The sequence below is a fragment of the Gobio gobio genome, assembly GCF_949357685.1.
Source record: "Gobio gobio genome assembly, chromosome: 16".
Taxonomy (NCBI): domain Eukaryota; kingdom Metazoa; phylum Chordata; class Actinopteri; order Cypriniformes; family Gobionidae; genus Gobio; species Gobio gobio.
The window spans coordinates 35,656,119-35,669,166 of NC_137109.1; the positions used below are offsets into that span (position 1 = coordinate 35,656,119).

Below are 13,048 nucleotides of genomic sequence, written 5' to 3' on the forward strand. Positions count from 1 at the left end.
TGACCCTAAGGCTTGCTCGTAAAGGTCCGGCTGTAATTTGATGTTGTTTATAGATTTGTTTACCTCTGTATGTGCTCCACTCTTGGATCTACAAAGCCGCCATCACCAGGCACTACAAAAAACATTTTTTGTGCTTTTATTCAATAGGATTTCTTAACGTTAGATTGGTGAAAAAGGATGACAAGAAAATAGTTGGAGAAAGAAAAAAAACTATACTTTGGGGAATAACTTATCCTGCAGTGCACACCGTTACATGACATGAATATTTCAAAACGTTGAGTGTAATGTCGCTCTTCTAAGAGATCAGACAAATTTTTTTTGTCTGTTGGACTATAAAACAAGTTAAAAAAAAGTCTCTTTTGTCTAGGCTACTAAGACACATTCTAGCAACTGCCCAAATCATACTAGCAACCACTTAGCAACGCTGTAGCAAAATGAACAACGCTGTGGACATCAGTGTGTGTTTTTGATAATTTATGTACTATTATAGGGTATAATTACTGTTAATTTGTTGTCAATAGGTTCATTAGTTTTAGGTTACTTTAACAACACTGGTGAACATATTAGAAACCTCATAGGTTCTTCGTAGACAGGGAGTTTTACACAGGCAAGCACCTCTCATATATTCCTCAAATGCCAAAATAATATTTTTTTTTAATATGGCTTTTAAACGCAGCAGTGTAAGTTTAATTTAAAACACTCTGCCATCATCTGCTGAAGGGCTTATCTTTCACAAATACTGTAAAAGTCTATCTCTCTGTGCTCTCAAGCTACTCTTTTACAAAACAAACAAGAGCAGGACGTTATGAGCATAAAGCCTCATAACTACATTTACTGGCATAGTTTATACACAATCCAATCCCCGAGTAATCCAGACAGCGGGTAACAGCAGGTCCCATAAACATCTCGTAATCCAGCCTGCCGGGGAAGCAGTTGAGCACACAGTTTGGACGCTGAATGCGTGGACACACTAATTCCAAAGCGAAGCAGGTCACAGCTTACACTTTAAAGTCCTGTCAGCCCAGTAATCACTATCTGAGTCAAACCTGAGACGGTACACAAAGCCGCTACCAGCATGTATGCTCACCCCACGCTCTATCATTATAACTCATTATGCTTGACTAGCTTTTGTCATTAAAGCAAACATTGAGGGCTGTAATCAAAGATGGAGTCTAAAGGATGTAACAGAGGGGTCCGGCTTTTTAGGAAGGCAGATCAGAAATAATTGGCTGTTAGGGAAGAGCGCTTTCTCAAAAGCTGTGCTTACAGACACTTTATCTGTGTATAGGGACTTCCTGTTTACCATAATTTCTGCTTCTGCATCCACACAAATTGTTCTTTTCTAGAATTCTGCATTGCAGGGAAGGGTTATCGTGCAACCAGAAGAAGTTTGGTGATGAAAGGACTCATGGTTTGGCTCAAGCCTGCTGCTCCTCTGACCACCCTGAGCATCTGGACCGGGGTCATCCCATGCAGAGTGAGCCAGAGCCAACGGAGGGCTTTCAAAAACAACAAGCTGCTCTCCTGAATTCTTAGGGCTGCGATCCCTGGCTCTTCCTCACATGAAATGATTTTATAGTGGGTTCTGTTCCTCCTGCCCTCATCCTCCACTTCCCCTCCCCGGATCACCATGCAACTGTCACGGCTCTTTGATCTACTGCGTATAATGAAACAGATGAGCACAGACACTCATAATCAACCTGGTTTCTCTCAATAAGGGTGAAATGAGTACAGAGGGTGCATTTGGATGCAATTCATGACTAGGGACTGGTGTCTTTCTGTGGTGTAGTGTTTTTAATCAGTCTGTGTCTGCTTTGGCGTGTCACCTGTTCATGTTGGACGTGAGCTGACTGAGGAACAGTGACATGGATGGAACTATGAAAACCTTTATGAAACCACACACTAGCATTCAATGCCTGCCAGGAATTGTTTACTGTTGACAAGTGAATCTGTTAGCCTGTGAAGAGCGGCAATGCATGCATTTCTACTGCAACTGTTTTTGGTGGGATCATAGAGACTTACAATTACACTGTTCATACCTGCTGTGGATTTGATTCCGGCAGATAATACTGTCTCACACTAACAAGCGTAATGTCAGGTTACCTTGAAGGAAAAATCATTTTATTTATTTTTTATTGTTATCCAACAGGCAAACTTTGACATTTGCACGCACAACATGTGAAGTATTTCCAAAGGCCTCTTCACACCATGGCGGACAAATTGGATCAACTTATCGGTTAACCTTCAAGATAGAAAGAATAATACCCTGCCACATGTTGAATAAAAATAAAAAAGTAAAAAATAAATAAATAAATAAAAAACGCTTCAAATGATAGATATTCTTTGAAAGCCTCACCAGCCAGACTTACAACTACCAACCCATCATAGTGGTTGATCTCAATGCCACAGATCTCCATCAGAGAAGACAAACACAACCACACAACCTCAACACCCAGTCCCTGACCACAGGCAAACAGTGGTCCTGTTCATGAGGTCTATGAGGTATAACTACCTATATCTCAGCTTGACACAGAGGGTGGCAGGCACAGTAAAAATGTTACTTAATGTTACATTTTATGTAATATGCCACTGTTCATAAAGCTAAATACTGTTTTCACAATATTTGGCAGTTTTCAACGTTGGCAATAATAATCTTTTTTTTTTTCTTCTGTGCATCACATCAGCATATTAGAATGATTTCCTAAAGATCATGTGAAACTGAAGACTGGGGCAATGATGCTGAAAAGTCAGCTTTGCCATCACAGGAATAAATAACTTTTTAAAATATATTAAAATATTAAATGGTTATTTTAAATTGTAATAATATTTGACAATATTACTCTTTTTTACTGTATTTTTGATCAAATAGCTTTGGTGAGCATAAAAGACTTAAAATCTTACAGACTTAAATGTGAACAACATTCGGGACATTTTGAGGCCATAAGACCACATAAGCTGTTGGATATGTATCTGTTGTTTACAGTGAGGTTCTATGCCATTTTATGTTGCGTGTACATACTGTAACATGAAACTTTAATGAACAATACTTTACAGCACTTATTCTTTTTTAGCTTACTGTTAAATTTTGCATATTTAATTTAAAATGTAAACAATATATTAGTATATTCGTATAAATTACTGTTAATCAATGTATGTTCTTTGAATGTGCTTTCAGTACAGAATTAAAGTTAGTTTAAATGTATTTGGTCAAACTAACCCTTAAACCAGCCATCTCTTCTCGTAGCTCATTGGATGAGGGCCTGAATCCAAAGGGCATGGCTGTAAAGCCCTCGGTGGGCAGTTAACAGCCTTGAGGAATGACTCTTCTCAAAGTCTTTGTGCTCTTGAGCTGCTAGCCAGAAATTAAAGATTTTTTTTTTTTTGATCTTGGTACTGTAATACTACAGCTTAGAACCACTACCCATTCATGTTCACACCACTCCGATTGCCTCTAAGACATGATGTATTTCCCTCGCTCATTATTTCGGCACTTCCTCTTTGTTAAATCCAGGTGATATGCATTCTCATAAATGACCTTGCGATAAGGCGTAATGTCAGTACGATCCATCGTCTTTCACAGAAGCCTGTTTTCATTTCACAGAAATGTGATTGTGCGAATTTAATACGAGAGATAACCTATTATCGGCTTTGCACGCTGCAGCTCCATACTATAGGAGAGAGCTGTTAGTGCTGCTCTGCCAGATTACCGTATCAATGTGCATGCTATGTGAGCTCCAAACCAAAGAAAGAAGCCATGCTTGAACAAAAATCATCTGCGATAATTAAGTGGAGGTTACAGCATTGCTTTGTCATTTGGCCTAAATCCATCAGATGCTTCATGACATGAGTATTTTTGCTTACAGATTGCTGCACTTTGTGTTTCCCACAATCACAGAGGTTGCTATAAACAAAAGTTGAGGTTTTTTTTATCTGACATGTGGAGGAGGAACAGGGCTTGGCAATCCTCCTGAGCTTTTATCCAAGTCCAGCTGTTAGTTTCTCAGTCTCAGTGTGTCTCTCACTCATAATGAAACCGTTAGAGAGCTAGTTGTTATTTGGGTCATCCTGTGACCTTTCTAGCCTCTTGTCCACTTAGTCTCCACAGGCTACCAGGGGAACACAGGGTGAGAATTGGGAGTGTATTAGTGACCCCTGCACCTGGTCATGCTTTGAAAGTCTCTCAGGCATATCACATCGCCCTCAGAGGGAATCAAGCTTTACCTGCCGCCCCATCACAATTATCATTAGCGCTAACCTCCCCCTTTTCCCTTGTTATCATTAAAGATGATGATAATTGCATGGATGGGAAAGCGCAACCCTCTCCCCCAGCTGTTTTTTCTGTGCTATTCACCTTGAGGTGAGACATCTTTGCCTTAGCTCCCCAGCACTGTGAAGGTCAAGACTGCGGAAAGGGGTCATTATAGGAAAGATGCCTCCTAATAACCTGACATCAGAAAGCCGTCACAGAGAGGCTGAATTATACTCATCCAGACAGATTCCTTTGTATTTATGACCCACAGACCTGTTTGACATCAACACTCTCACGGATACTTGAGTTGGAACAGCTCAAATCGCTTCACTAAAAACAAATCGCTTCAGACGCTAATTTTACAAACTTCATCATCAAAATGCACTCAGCTGTTTCGCCACAAAATCTCCACCCCTAAATTAAAGCGTACGTTAAGCTCTCAATGCCAGAATCTTCGTTATGCTGCGCTCAGATTCAATTTGTGTGCGTTTTTTCCTTATTGATCGCCCTTAACTGATCAATGCAGGTTCACTTGGATGAAAGAAAAAGAAACAGGTTTTCAGGTTTGTCCCTAAAGGATTTCTTTTTTTTTGAGAGAGAGTGTGAGCATGCATTTAAGAGGCTAGATGGTGAGAACAGTGTGGTGGGCTTGTATCCAGGCAATAAATTGGTCCCAGGGTTGAGAAAGAGACCTCTCTTTAGCCTTAGTCACTGACAGAAATAGTCACAGCTCTAATTCTCCAACAAAATAGTGTTTTCGAACCTCAAATGTTTTTGGGATGCCTTGTAGATGTGAGAGGATGTGAAGAGATTACAAAATCCAAATATGTTTTACACTCATACAAAACGCTCATGTAATTCTGCAAAACTGCATTACTGATTTTCTTCTGTTGGCAATATATAAATATATAAAAAAAGGGAACAAAGTGTTTTTTGTCCAAACGATGAAAGTCAGTGGGGTTCAAATTGTATTATTTTGACCACACAGACTTCCATTGTATGGGCAAAGATAGTTTAAAACATATTTTTCCCCCTGGTTTTAGAACAGCGTTGGCATGAGTAAATGATAAGAAATGTTTCATTATTGCGTGAACTTCCCTTTTTTTTTTACCATACTCTAAGTATTGAAGTATTTCTCACTCAGTTTTGATTGAATTCCTGAAAGAAATCGTCTCATATTGATTGGCATTGTTCAAGTTTGGACAGTCAGTTTAGCGGCAGTAGATGAGTCATATTATTCCAGACAGATTGTGCGTTCCGACAATGCACTTCCCAGCGGACAGTCAGACTCCACATTGTCTGCTTCGTCTGATCCGTTGCCGGGACATTGAACACATTTTAAGAGGACCTGTCATCAGTGTTTTCAGTCCTCCGTTCACCATCTCTAGCTTTATGTCTCCATGACTGCTCTTGGGTGAATCATTTCAGTCCGGAAGCGAACATGTGGTAGTGTTTAGCTTGCTAATGCTCAAGGCTTTTGCTGCCTGGGGGGAGATATCACATGGACGGCTCCCAGCAGAAGGATTCAAGTCCAGTAAACAATCTCTACGCCCAAATGTGAAGAACTTTGGAAATGAGGAGCTCCCATGGGCTGCCCTCTGTCCAAAAATCACAGAAAGGGCTTGTGTGAACTTGAGTGTGTTTTTTGTTGCCTTTTTTTATTGCTTTTCTTATTGTAAGTTCTATTATTGCTATTGCATTTCACCCCTCGTTGCCGCCAAGAGCTATTCTCTCATCCCTACAAATAACAATGTCTGTGGACCCAACACACATGTATGTGATTACATTGGCATGAGTAATCATGTTCTGCTAATGTTTTACTAACATTTTGAAACCACCTTCCCCCTGAATACCTCTCGACTTTGTGTTTTCCTTCTAATGGATCGCATTACTGAAGCATCACTCTGAAATACTGCTGTTTTTATTCCGCTGAAACACCCTGACCATAATCAGTCCTTCACAGTCAGTGTATAAGAAAAAACACCTGGCTTCTTCTTCATCAATGGTTGGCTCACTTATTCAATTATTTATTACATTTTCCTGTATTAATTTATGTTATTTATGTCCTACATGCACGCAAAATGTTTTGAATCATCTTTAATTTATTTGTATAAATGTTTTCAGTATGCACAGACACTGCCTGTATTCTTGTAATGCTGCAAGGCCAGCTTGCTTTTTACTGTATTTAATACAAAACTAACAAAATAGGTTTCATCCACATCCAAATAAACTTTATTTCTCCAGAACTTCATTATGATGTTTTAGGGAAGCAGTTAATATCTTTGCTTCTCATTATTCATCTGTGCTGGGAAGAAAAAAGAAAAAAAAAACTCAGCAAGTGGAGGATACATTTTAGACTCTTGGAGGGGTGTACCCAAGTTCCCAAGACTTTCTGAAGTCGTGTTCCCATCATCAGTGATGGATGGAGGGTAGAACTGTAGCGCATTGTGCACTAATTATTTCTATTAGAAATGTTTATGCCTGCTCTTCTCTAGTCATCTGGTTCTTTTAAGTTCTCACTTCCTGTAACGCTACAAAATAGTGCAAGCCAGCTCTGTCCGAAATATATTGGGTGGAGTGTAATTGAATCTGCAGACCTAATGCAGATACAAAACAAAGCCTCACAAACTGCCCACCTTTTCTACCTTAAGCGGAAGTAACAATGGGCTGAGCTGTGTCTGTTTCCCAGCATCGGACTGAAGAGGCGCAGGCCTGGCGGGCTTCGGATCTCTAACAGCTGAAGAGCCTGAGGATGTGTTGAGAACATCCTGCTGAGAGCGTGGGCTACCCAGGTGGGAGAGCCAGCTGGTGGAAGGGTGTGACAATGCGCCTGAGGAGGTGGTGGGGGTATCTTAAGCTCCACAATATGGCTGAAAGCTGTTCCCTCACCTGCAGCCCTTCCTCTAAAAAAATAAAGATCCTTCGGGGGCCCCTTCATGATATTTTATTTTCTCTGGTCTCCAGGTTTCTCAGATCTATCTATCTATCTATCTATCTATCTATCTATCTATCTATCTATCTATCTATCTATCTATCTATCTATCTATCTATCTATCTATCTATCTATCTATCTATCTATCTATCTATCTATCTATCTATCTATCTATCTATCTATCTATCTATCTATCTATCTATCTATCTACCTGTCCGTCCGTCCGTCCGTCCGTCCGTCCGTCCGTCCGTCCGATCAATTTAGCATTCTGTCTTTCGTCCTGTTTGTCTATGAATTGAAATTCTCAATTAAATTCTGAATTGTGCAAATCCCTGGTATGGGACCCATGGTGTGTCTGTCATCATTGTGAGACATATTTGAGACACCCTACCAGCAGGAAAGCAGATAATTGTTGTTGTAAAAGTCACAAAAAACTTCCATCTTCTAAAGTAGACCATAAATCCATGGTGCTGTGATCAGCTTGTGAAATTTATTTAATTATATATAAGGTGATACGATGCTCGCACAAATTAATTACTATTCCGTCTAAGCACACCTGAGACTTAAGTACCAAAACTAAATAGATAAATAAATTAAACTTTCAGAAGGGCAAACTCTTTTAGCATGCTCAGGAAAGTCCCCATCACGTTCAATTCAAAAACAGACATGCATCAGTATCACAGTGCCATTGACACAACAGCAGAGGGCCTGTAGCCAGCAGCAAATCTACCTGCTTAGGAGATGCTCTTGCTTTGATAGCTCCTTCACATATGCAGATTTCTTGGGAGAGGCTTGTTTGCATGTGATTTCCTGGGAGACTTACATCTTGGGCTTAAATAAATAGCGGAGTTGTGATGATTAGCGCTGAGGTGCGCTCCTACTCCCACAAGCAATCTGCCAGACCTAGACTTCTTCTGTCTTTGTTTTCACCTGAGTATTACCCAGAATCTTTCTCTCTCACTCTCTCTCTCGCGCTCTCTCTTTCCCCCGGGTGGGTCCCAGAGCTACGGTCTTGATTGCTCTCTAATTTAGTTAGTTGGTAGTTGACTGTGACAATGGTTTCGTCCGAGGATTTTGCTGACATATTATGTCACTCAGAGAGAGGTTCTCTTCAAGCAGACCTCAAAGGGAGCCAGTCCCTGGAATACCAGACACACACATACAGCATTAATATTGGTTTGGGCTGTTCAAAGCTGCTGTTCCTGCTGCTCCTTAGGATTACAGAAATAACGCAATTATCTCCATGGCTCTGAGCCGTTGACAGAGCAGGCCTTGTTTTTGTCAATAGTGTCCCACAAAATCTCACTTCAATATACTGAGTGGTGCCACAGTCACGCACTGATGGTCTCTTTAGCACGTCAACTTTAGACGTCTGCCTCTCTGCCTGTTTTTATTCGTCTCACCTGTCTCTCTATTACTTTCCATTTTTTCCTACCTCCCTTTTTTCTCATCCCTCCCTTCCTCAGTTTTTTTATGTCATGCTATAAAAGGGAAGTCTGACATGCATCAGTGTCTCAGTTTAATTGTGACACATCTGCCATGATCTAGAGTTTCAGTGTCCTTATGCTTTCCACCCAGGATCTGTTATCGCGGTGCCATATGTATAATTCCCCTATAGAGAGGAGCATATGTAATTTTTATTGCTACTACAGGAGCTCCTATAAAGTGTGGTCCAAAGCACAGGAGTCATGCTTTAAAGTTTAGTTAGCCATACGACAAGACCCGTTTCTAATATGAAACAATCCATTTAATCTGAAATTATGTTTGTTTGGGTCTTGTTACTTTTTATTGGTGATGCTTGCTAGGGCACCCACTACTACCACTTTAGTATTTAATCATTAAGTATTTAATCTTTATTTTAATTGAATCTAATTTAATTATGTTATCTTTTACTCACACACGTCATATCACTCCTATATTAACAAATACTATTCTTAAGAATGTTTCAGCTGTTATGTTCATACAACAGTAAACAGGGTCCAAAAATTTCACGTTTAAAAAAAAAAAAATCACATAAGTAGCGTGAGATGTCTTGAATATCCATCTTTGATCACACACACACACACACACACACACACACACATATATATATATATATATATATATATATATATATATATATATATATATATATATATATATATATATATATATATATATATATATATATATATATATATAGGACCACCTAGGAACCACCCAGAACACCTGAAAAAATATGCAAAGAACCACTTCTGGCACCTGGCATCCTCACAGAAAACCTTAGAACTGTGATGGAGAGCTTTGCATGGATATTTTCTTCAGTAAATGTAAAAATATAGTTATTTTTCCTGTCACCATAGTTCATGCAGTCATTCTGTTTATGCTTGATGTCTGAAATTTGGTAAACACTAAAGTCTAGCCTACTCATTTTCTCATTTTCCTGAAAAATTGAGCAGATGCATTTACTGGTTTTGATAATTAATAGTTACCCTCTGGTTCTGTCTCTTTGCTTTTAGTGAAAAAGGACGTGGAAGAAACAGATGACAGGATGACACAATTCAAGAAAAAAGCGAAAGAGCTGCGAATTCTGGATGCCAAGACAGCTCAGAATCTGTGTAAGTTCCCAGCATTCCATATCATCTGTGTCCCTTAACACCCAGCCAAGAGCTTCTAGATCTGTTTTTTTTTATTTATTTTTTTTATCTTTCTTTCCAAAGAATGTAACTTGTCTCTAAAGAATTGTCTTTTTTATTATTATTTTTTTTCCTAGGTATTTTTTCTCCACACTAGAATTTCTCTCTACTGAAAGCAGTTAAGGCTGCTGAATCTATAGCCACAATGTTGTCAGGCTTTGACTGGCACTTTTCCTCTGTTCTCTTCTGTTTGTTTGTTTTCTTGTTCCTACATATCATGTCAACTTTAAAATTCCTCTTATCCTCTTGTATTGTCAAGCAGCATTCGGCAGTATTTGCTCTTCCTGCAACAGGTTTTGAGGATGCTGTTTTTTGATAATGGATTCAACCCGATTCCTCTGATATCAATTGTACCGTAGACACATAGGAGGATAACAGGAAAAAGGACAAAGCATTTTGTTTGTGATTGCCTCATCCTAACCACACACAAAGCCAAATAGTCCCTTAAACCACTATGCGACCAAAGTCTGATTTGTTTGTTTGTTTGTTTTTTGTTATTTCCCCACACCTAAATCATAACCAGTGGTCAGTAAATTAAATAATTAATTAAATATCCCAAAATAAAAATAATAATAATTTGGCTATGTTAACTGTCATATTTGTTTGTCTAAACCCCATGGCACTGAAACTAGTTTGGCCCTATACTGGACAGTAGGAACCACCTATTTATGTCACAGTTTGCTTTGTGGCCCATATTGATCAGCCCTCCTTGTGCCATTTAACAACTCTCTGTCTCTTAGACTGCCACTCTCTTTTTCCCCTCTTGAATCTTCAAGGAAAGTGTGTGTGTGTGTGTGTGTGTGTGTGTGTGTGTGTGTGTGTGTGTGTGTGTGTGTGTGTGTGTGTGTGTGTGTGTGTGTGTGTGTGTGTGTGTGTGTGTGTGTGTGTGTGTGTGTGTGTGTGTGTGTGAATTCATTGTGTTCTCAGGAGTGCCTGTGAATCTTTGGACTCTGATTGATGAAAGCAGCATGAGAATGCAATTTTGCTCTTCTTTGGAAATGTTGGCTTCTTTGTCTTGGAGAGGAGAACACCTTAGATATACAATATCACACTTGATGAAATATTCATAGCAAATGCTAAAATAACCAGCCACCTGAGTATATGTCCTACCCATGCTTGTTTTCATCCTAGCCTGAAGAGTACTTGGATTGCAATTAAATACATCAGTGCTATTTGAATGTGCGAATAGAACAGAAGATATAGCTCTCTGTCTGGCTACAGTTCTCCTCTTGAAGAACATAGTTTAAGCCACATTATCTGAATGTTGGTTTAACAGAGATAATAGATATATAATTAGATATTTACATATTCAGCGCTTGCTTTTGCAAAGCTCTCTGTTATGATTCTAGGTTGTTATGTGTGATTGCCCATCTGTATGTCTGTTAGTCTATCTATCTATAGTCTGGCAGGTAAAATTGTCTCATATACTAGCTATGGGCAGTACTAATAGAGATGCTTGTGTCAGTCAGCACTAAAAAAATACAACAAAAGACATGCCATTTTCATTATTCATATAACATGCAAAGTTAGTGTATCTGAAGGACATCAGGGTCCGGTTTTGTATGTGTGTGTGTGTGTGTGTGTGTGTGTGTGTGTGTGTTTGTGTATGTGTGTGTGTGTGTGTGTGTGTATGCGCGCTTGTTTTATTTTTCTTTCTTTTTTCTATTAGAGCTGTAGCAGATGGAGATAGCCCTAACAGAAAATATTCCAGTGACATTTCTCTCTTCCCCTCTTTCACTCACTTTCTCGTATTTTCACATTCTCATTCTCTTGTGCTCTGTCTTATTTCCGCTAGTTCTTTACCCTGCCTTTGATGCACAATACACACACACACACACACACACACACACACACACACACACACACACACACACACACACACACACACACACACACACACACACACACACACACACACACACACACACACACACACACACACACACACACACCACTTCAGGCTTTAGAGTAACTAATGCCAGCACACGAGTGGGAGTGCTGTTACACATTCACTTCAGCCACAAATCTGTCATCTTTCACAGAGAAAGGAAAGGGGAGGTGGGACAGGAAAACAGAAAAGATAGAGTTGTAAAAGCATCATATAAGGCAATATTTGAAATGTACATTTCTGTGGGCATCATTATTTTTTTAATTAATTAATTAATTATAATTATTTGGATAGGGGCCTCACAGATAAGACACATACAGTTCTGCTCTTTACTTGAGCAGAGATAGTTACTCATACCCCCATTGCTGTATTCCCCTATGCTGAGAGTACAGTATGTGGGCTGACTGGACAAATCCCACACTTTCATTGTTTGGCATGGAATTTTCTGGTTAGGAAAACTTTCTGAGGTTATTGATCCTGGGGACCTATGAGCAATCCTACACAGACATACACATGATCCCACACATTATTGTGAGTGTAAAGAGAATGTGCTACTTTGGACCCTGGGCCAGGGCGGGCCTCCATGCACAGCTGAAACAATAATCCAGATGAGCTGAAGAGGCTGTGAATCTCATGAGTGCAGGAGGAACCGAGCAAAGCAGGCAAACCACTACATAAAGTCATGTTCCTCTATTAACACAGAGATACTGAGCAGAGGTCTGTGGTCCTTTAGCATGTTTAACAATCCCAGCATTCCTTTCCTTGGTCTAGCTCCAGAGTCGCCGCATAGGCCCTCCGTCAGCATTCCTTTTCACAAATGTAGCGGGCTGCATTTAAAACAAAGTGAGAGATGCTTTAAATTATTCCAGTGCATGGAGGCAGTTTAGTATAGATAGCATTGTTATATATGGGGCGGAAGTGCTCTTTTTGCTTTAATGCTTGCAATTTGGCAGTGTTTTCTGTGTTGAAAAAAGCACAAAATGTGACTAAATCCCCAGGCTGATGAGTAGTGGATATGAACGGAAATGAATTATGGGATGCATCTGTCATGGACAAACTTGTTAGAGGAAAAAGTCAGGATAATTCACTCACTGTGAATATGTAAATTATGCTAATGAATCAACAGATGAAGCGAAAGCATTTGTCGTCCAATTAAATTTTTTGCAGAAATGTGATAAGTTCTGACTGGGGGTTGTTAAACTCACCACATTCAGTGACTAACCATGTGCTTGTTTATTGGCATGTGATACTCTGGCTCATCATGCTACTGATGGTTGCTTCATTAGCATATCCCTATAGTCAGG

At 39.6% G+C, this 13,048-nt stretch overlaps 1 protein-coding gene across 10 annotated transcripts in view; it reads left to right on the forward strand.

The window, feature by feature from the left end:
• The window catches only part of diaph2 (diaphanous-related formin 2), a 551,295-nt gene that overhangs the window by 318,273 nt on the left and 219,974 nt on the right, over positions 1-13,048 (forward strand). For all 10 annotated transcript variants that reach the window (XR_013818231.1, XR_013818232.1, XM_079839686.1 and 7 more), the window contains one exon: positions 9,680-9,778. Coding sequence is in view for 8 of the 10 variants with exons in the window: in XM_079839686.1 (XP_079695812.1) it covers positions 9,680-9,778 (99 nt within the window). In the remaining 2 variants the exon portion in view is untranslated. The remainder of the gene's footprint in view (positions 1-9,679; positions 9,779-13,048) is intronic.